We start from the raw sequence: 7321 nt of genomic DNA on the forward strand, positions 1-7321 counted from the left end.
TTGCTAAGCCCCCCCTGGTGATCTCATTAGGCAGTTTACAATGAAAACAGTCACTTCTAGCTCAAAACCACATGAAGCTCCAGCGTAAGTTCAGTAAGGAAGATTATACTCTTGCATGCCTATTTCACATACATCTGCATGATATCAGCTGTTTAGATCAGCCGGTCTCCTCTATCCAATAGCACAACAAAACAATTACATCGTTAGCCTATCATCTTGCTGCTGTCTCTTTTTAATGATGACGCAAAGCAGTCTTCGCTGATCCGTCAGCTTTGTCAACTCATCATTCTATCGGCCTCATCAGTGTCTGGACTCTACGTGGGGGATTTATGTTGCTGCTGCTCAGGGCAGTCGCCCCTTCGATTACAAATCTCCCTGTAGAGTCCAAGCGCCAAAGACTTTATCATCACATATCATCTGTTAATTATAAACAATTGTCTTTTCTTCATTTGACTTGTCTCTCCTGATTGAACTGTCGACTTGTAGTAGGTTTTATCAGCCGTGGCCAGCTAGCTAATTCAGCCAACATCATGCGTCATGTATTGGATTCGCTGGCTGACTTTTTAAAAATCCCTATAAAGGGATCATTAATATTGACTGGATGCCTACATGGGTGATATTGTGCTGAAAGACTGAGGCTAAAGCTAACAGGTCTCAAGTTAAAAGTCACCATCCTCATCAGTTGATGGTGAATGTAGAAGAAAAGTAAGAACAGCGTTGTTTTTATGTGAGCTAGTAGATATAAGTAAGAAAAGGAAAACTCACATTCATCCTCACAAAAGGGTAACAAGCCAGATAATCATTTTCCCAAAGAGAATGAAAGTGTGACAGATAAAGAGGCAGAGAAGGCGAAAGATATAACAGAGAATATGTTCCATAAAGTATGACTTGTTATGAGGAGCATACGTTGTTAAAGGTAAGCGTCCGATATCATTGTTATCCATGACATCCTGATGTATTAACTGATTTTCAAAACCTGCTGGATAAGTTGCTCTGTTCATGGATTTCAGCATTCCTAATTATAACTACATTTTAGGCTTCTAATCTTCATTCAGCAGATGAACATATTTGAATGCTTAAAATGAACATTAAAAACCCTTTTTGAAATAGAATTTGCTGCTCTGTTACTCGGAGCATTGGGCAGACATGCAGTTTCAACAGGAGAGTGGAAACATTTTCACAATATCCCGATCTCCTTCCTGTCCATCATTCCATCTGGATCCCGTGCTGATGACTGCTTTTCCCATACTGAAATAGATTTAACTGCTGTCAGTGTGCAGGCCTGATGCATTAAGGCGGCTCATACCTTATTCTTCAAGTTCTTCGTATTGTAGAGATGGTACTCATTGTCATAGAGGACACATCAATGAGAACAGTACAAGCAACATGTACATCATTTATTTCAATACAAATGTTACAACACTTACACTTGCGTTTTTTTCATAAATACCACAGGACACCACATGTTGTAACAGGCTTCATTACCTTAACAAACAGTGACAACAACTTGTGCAAAAACAAACACTGCAAACATTTAGTAAACATTCAGCTGAGTGACGACTTCTTTCACTCGAAGACAAAACAAAACAGTTCACATGTAATAGGTTTGTTTTTCATATGATGACTAAAGCAGTATATTTAACTTTCACAGAGAAATAACATTCTCAATTTATCAGGACAGTCCACCTTCAACAGCGTCTGTGCTGAGACTTTGCAGTTTCTCATGATTCTCGCTTTTATAGTCGCAAACAGGAAAGAGGACTTTCACAAAAATATTATGGCACAAGTGAACTCTGCAGCCAGTCATTGTTTATAGTTCACAAACTCAAACGTGGATTCAATTGTTAACATTTTTTTTTGTTGCAAATGTTTCGTGAAAGTGCCATTGAGTGCTTCGTTAGCGAACGATCCTAATCTAAATCATGGCGAGCTTTTTATGGGGGGGGTAATGTGACTTGTAGGAAATAGGAACAATAATGAATCAGTGAGGATAGCATTAGCATTAGCATTAGCCCACCTTAGCCTGGATCATATTAAAATATAGACAGGATTAAAGATATACACCACACGTTGTAATATATTCTCTAAGACTTGTCTTTAACCCAGAATCCACTTTTAAAATAACCTTCCATGTATGCAGAGTTGGTGCCAGTGGACACGACGGGTGATCTAGGGATAAACTTCATTGGGAGATCTGAATGTTCATTGTGTGCATCAGTAGACAAACCATCAGCTGTACTTGGAATGTTCTAGCGTCAATTAAGGATTCAAGACTCATTGCACATAACTCTGTTGTGTCCTCCAGCATGAGGAGGTGAAGATGTACATAACATTCTCTGTTATTACAGGGGCATTGATGAAACAGTACCATTAATACCTCTGAGACAGCTGAAGTGCAAGGAGAGGCCACTGCCAGGAGGGAGCAGTGTGGACGTATAGTTCACAACCTGCTTCTCTTGGACTCAAACAGATCACTTTGAAAGGAAGTGGCACCATAGTCCACAAACACATCAACACAATTATATATAGCAGACATACAAACCATCACATGCAAAGTGCTTCTTAAAGGACAGACCTTTTAACCTTTTTTCTTTTTTTTTTCAAATCCAGCAGTGACTCATCAATTTAGAGTAAATAGAGTAAACACAATGGTCATATAGCACAAATCTTGGTCTAGAATCGTTATCTGTTTTGTGCTTTGTGCGTGCTGTACAGTGAAAATGCTAGAGGAAAGAAACAACAACCTGGAGAACATTTTTTTATGACATTCAACCCCTGCATTTACTTTGCTGTAAATCCACGAAAAAGAAAAACAGCAAAAAAGATCAACAAACGGAAAGCTTGTTTTTCACATGTCAAACACTGACGTAAGATGACAACATATTTACATCTATTCCTGCGGTCAGTGACAACGGCGCTGACCAAATCTAGCGATACAGTACATATGGATTCCTCTGAGGGAACAAAGTTCACAGTTTTGACTCGAGTCAGCTGACTAGAGGCAACACTACATGCACTAAAACACAGGTCACTAACACCGATTTAGACTGGCAGTGAGCCCCTGCTCCCCCCCTCCGCCTTCTATAGCCACATTTAGCATGCTGTCACTTTGAAAGGGGCTTACACCTGTCACCTAGTGTGGGAAAAGTGGGTGAATTCTCCAATTGAAGCACCTGCATGTGAAGCGCTAATATTCCATTATTGCTTGCCAACGTCAAAATGTCCCAAGAGCCCGCGACCTTAAGACGGGAGATAAGAAAGAGAGTCTCATTTCAGGTTGGCCCTATGGATCTCATCAAATCGCATTATGCAAATTGGGAACTGTGTACTTTATAATGTACTAATCTATTTCAGTGTTCCCTAAGGAACAAGAGGGAGTTAACTGATTCTCCAGCTAAATGGTAGAGATAATGGATTTATTTGAGTTTATTGTGCTGGGCTCAGCTGGATTGGGGGCATTTCCTGGAGACTGACTGAAACTGACTGAAACAACTGGAACAGCTGAGGCACTGCTCACATATGCAAATGTCAGATGGAATTCACAAAGATCCAGACATCCGTTTACAGTGAGGAGACTCTGGGAAATGTCAGGGAGCAGACACAAAGGTGCACTGCTCAGGACTGTTTTTCTCATCTCCGTTTATCGGCGTCTGAGTAGTCAAGACAAGTATCTGGCCTGGAACGCTGTTATTGCTCAGCTATTTCGACGCACTGTTTAGTATGTGATTGTACCCTTGTGCCATGACTGAGGAAACAGCTTCTCTGGTTTCAGTAAACACCAGATGCTGAAACACAGCAACCACACATTTTAATAAACAAAACTGTGCAACAAAATGGACTGTTACTGTTGCTACCGCCACATAGAGGGGACAAGAAAGACTCATAGTTTGCCTTAATGGCTTTATAATGTATCAAATACCAGTTTACATGTTACGCAAATGAACCAGCGGACTGAATGCAGAATATGACTGGTAGGCTGTGTGGTAGAAAACTTTGTTAAACACCGTGAATTTATTTGTGTAACAGGTGCAGGCGTTAAAGATCAATAACCAGGGTTAACCACATTGATGTCATCTGCTTTAAAGATATTATACATCTTTAGGGCTCACAGTGGAATCTGGCTGATACAACATATACAAACTTGCAAGTTTTCGAGGATGGCCCCAGGCGTTTCTCAGCTCGCACCAGTGAGATATAGATAACTTCATACCTCTGGTGCAATCTGCTGGCAAGAGGAACACCCATGCAGCAGGCTGTAAAACACTAGAGCAGGCAGCAGGGCTTCACCACATTGCTGAGCAGTGAGGAGCGAGACAGAGAGAGAGAGGTTCTACCACACCTGTTCATTATCATTGTCTTTCACACTGAGACAATCAATCAAAAAAACATAAATAGAGTAAAAAACTAAAATAAATCATGATTTTGGTTGACTTGGAATGTATCTCTTCAAACAAAGCACCAAAGAGGCATAAAGGGTAATACTTGCATGCTCCTCATCCATTCTCTGATGGAAAAAATGACTCTCTATTCGTGCCGAATTGGCATGTCCGATGGGACATTTACAGCCTCCAACAACACTTACTTTGAATTTCAAAAACATTTTTATGGTAATAAATTGCGGGGTGTTTTGCCAAGAACTCGGAGACAAGAAACATGGCCACAAATTTAATCTGAGCCAGATAATTAGCAATTATATAATGAACAGATCATTTAGTAGAGTAAATAAACAGCTGAGATACTGCCCGAGTGTAACTCTTGTGGACAGTGAGTTAAGAAACACATGAAAAAGATGTGATGAGGTAGATGAAAGTTAAACATGGGAAATGTAACAAAAAGGAAAAGTGATCTACCTACAGTATTTGCTCACTGTGTTGAAAGAGAAATACTTCCCTCTGCTGAACATGTATATTACAGTTTCTGTAAATCAGTCTCTACCAGCCAGTTTGACTGGCCTTACCTTCATTAGTCAAAAAGTTCATGACTGCAGTGTAAACATGTCCGGGTCTCCCTGTTGACAGGAAGTCTCAGGGCTCCAAGTTTAAAGGACGGTCGTTACAGTCGATAGGCCTTTGTTGCAATTCCCGTTGGGGTCCGCTGCTCTGTCCACAACACTGCAGACCCCCTGTGTCTTCCCCAGACACCCTTCATTAATGTCATTGTCTTCCAAGCTGCCCTTACTCCTCCCTTGCTGCTCGCTCTGCCAGCTGTGCCTGCTGTAGACGTATCCGTTCACTGGCCCCGGGTTGCTGAGCCGGTTCCTCTTCATGCAGAGGATTTCCTTGAAGGCATACCTGAACTCGGGACTCCGGCAGTAAATGAGCGGGTTGAAGGCAGAGTTTGCGTAACCTATCCAGTTGAGTATCCTAAAGGTGACTTCAGTTCCCTCTACCTTCCATATGGCCACCACCACGTTGAGCAGAAAGAAGGGCAACCAGCAAAGAGTGAAGATCCCCATGATGATGCCCAGTGTCTTTAGGGCTTTGTGTTCCCGCAGGCAAAACTTGACCTTCTTGTGGCCACGCCCGTTGTTGGCCTCCAGAGATTGAAGGTTGCTGTTGTCGCTGTTTTGAAAACGTCCAACGCTTTGGTCAATCTTCTTCAGTTGGAGCTTGGCCTCCTGGAAAACGCGGCTGTAGACAAAGACCATGATGACCACAGGGATGTAGAAGGAGATGATGGAGGAGGTGATGGCGTAAGCCATGTTGGTGTCGAACTCGCAGCAGTTAATGTCCGCAATGCATTCCTTCGTATTGTTATCACTTGCTGTCCACCACTTCATGTGGATGGGCAGGTAAGACGTCAAGGCGGCAATCACCCACACCAGCACAACCACAATGCGAGCCTTGCACTTGGTCAGCATCGACTGGTAGCGGAAGGGAGAGGTGATGGCCAAATAACGATCAATGGCTATGACACACAGGGTCTCGATGCTTGCAGTCACGCAGAGCACATCAGTCGCAGTCCAGAACTCGCACCAGAAACTGCCAAAGTGCCAGGTCTTAAAGATGATGTAGCAGGCGCCGAAAGGAACCACGACGAGACCCATGACCAGGTCAGCACAGGCCAGGGATGTGATGAAACAGTTGGTAATATTTTGGAGACGCTGGAAGCGGGCGATGGCTGTTATGACCAGGATGTTGCCAAAGACAATGGCCAGGACGAGTAAGGACATGACCATGCCCAGCAGGATCATGGTTGCCTCACTGTAAGCCTCCTCATTCTTAGCTGGGTCTGATGACGAGTTGGTCATCACTGCACTCACATTGAGGTACACTGGGAGGGTTGTACTTCCCATCTGAAGAGACCATATGTAGATCACACACACACACACACACACACACACACACACACACACACACACACACGAAGATCACGATTTAAAAGTAACTGCATCAAAACAACTAGCACTAAAAAGAATCTGATGTGTCTTGTATTTCCACAAAAAAGGGGAACAGAAATTACAGCACCAACACCTAAAAACAAAAAATATACTACATCCTGCTTGCCTTCAGCAAGCACAGCTTAAAAAAACCAACATGCTAAACAAGAAAATAAAAATGAAAGTACAAACCTCCACAGGTAGTTGTCTGGTTTCCTGCCTCCCATACAAAGTGGAAATGTCACTCTTCAGTTAGTCCTTTACTATCACATGTCCTTCTTTCCACTGTCTGTTTTTCTTAACCTCCTTGTGTCTCACTCACTCAGTCCCTCAGTTGAGCAGTGTTTCCTCTAATGTGTCTCCCGGGCTATTTGTCAGAGCCCTTATAACGTGCAGTGGTGACATCATGGTCAGTGCTCAGCCAATCAGACAGCCAGCCTGCGGAGGGTGCTGAGAGCTCCCGAGAGTTTGAACACATTGTCTCATGCAGCCGCTGCTGCTGCTGCATGAGACAAAAGCTGCAAACGCAAACCTTTTCTGACTTTAAGTTTTAGCTAGACATCTTTTAAACATGTGTAAACTAAGTTTTTTAGAATGCGAACATTGATTTTACGGTTTAGAGAGTAGAGTAGAGAGAGTAGTTCAGCTGCACATTTCAAGCACTGAGGTTTTCCATGTTTTGCCTGTTGGTCTGGATCACATCAAAAACAGGTGACGCTTTCTTTGACTCTTTGTAGGAGACAATTGGATGTGGTCCAACTGGCATGTCTAACCGACTCCAGTGCGCACTCTATGATTTATTGGGAGGTTTGACTATTACTTTTGCCTTTTCCTGAAAAAACCTTGGTGTGTTAGTGCTTTTCCTGCCATGATGCTTTGACAGAAAAATATAGACCAGCTGCATACAACTAAAAGAAAGTGGTTGACTCCTTGCAGATACAG

The 7321-nt window shown here is 42.6% G+C and overlaps 1 protein-coding gene across 1 annotated transcript; it reads right to left on the bottom strand.

The window, feature by feature from the left end:
• Nucleotides 1-464: 464 nt before the first annotated feature.
• On the bottom strand, nt 465-6718 carry adrb2a (adrenoceptor beta 2, surface a). The gene is made up of 2 exons (XM_031858217.1): nt 6572-6718; nt 465-6295 (listed from the first exon to the last, which is right to left on the bottom strand). The coding sequence occupies exon 2, from the start codon at nt 6293-6295 to the stop codon at nt 5039-5041; it is 1257 nt and encodes a 418-aa protein (XP_031714077.1). The 5' UTR covers nt 6572-6718; the 3' UTR covers nt 465-5038.
• Between the last annotated feature and the right edge of the window lie 603 nt (nt 6719-7321).

The sequence above is a fragment of the Anarrhichthys ocellatus genome, unplaced genomic scaffold (genome assembly GCF_004355925.1).
Source record: "Anarrhichthys ocellatus isolate YVR2014 unplaced genomic scaffold, GSC_Weel_1.0 scaffold19, whole genome shotgun sequence".
Lineage (NCBI taxonomy): Eukaryota > Metazoa > Chordata > Actinopteri > Perciformes > Anarhichadidae > Anarrhichthys > Anarrhichthys ocellatus.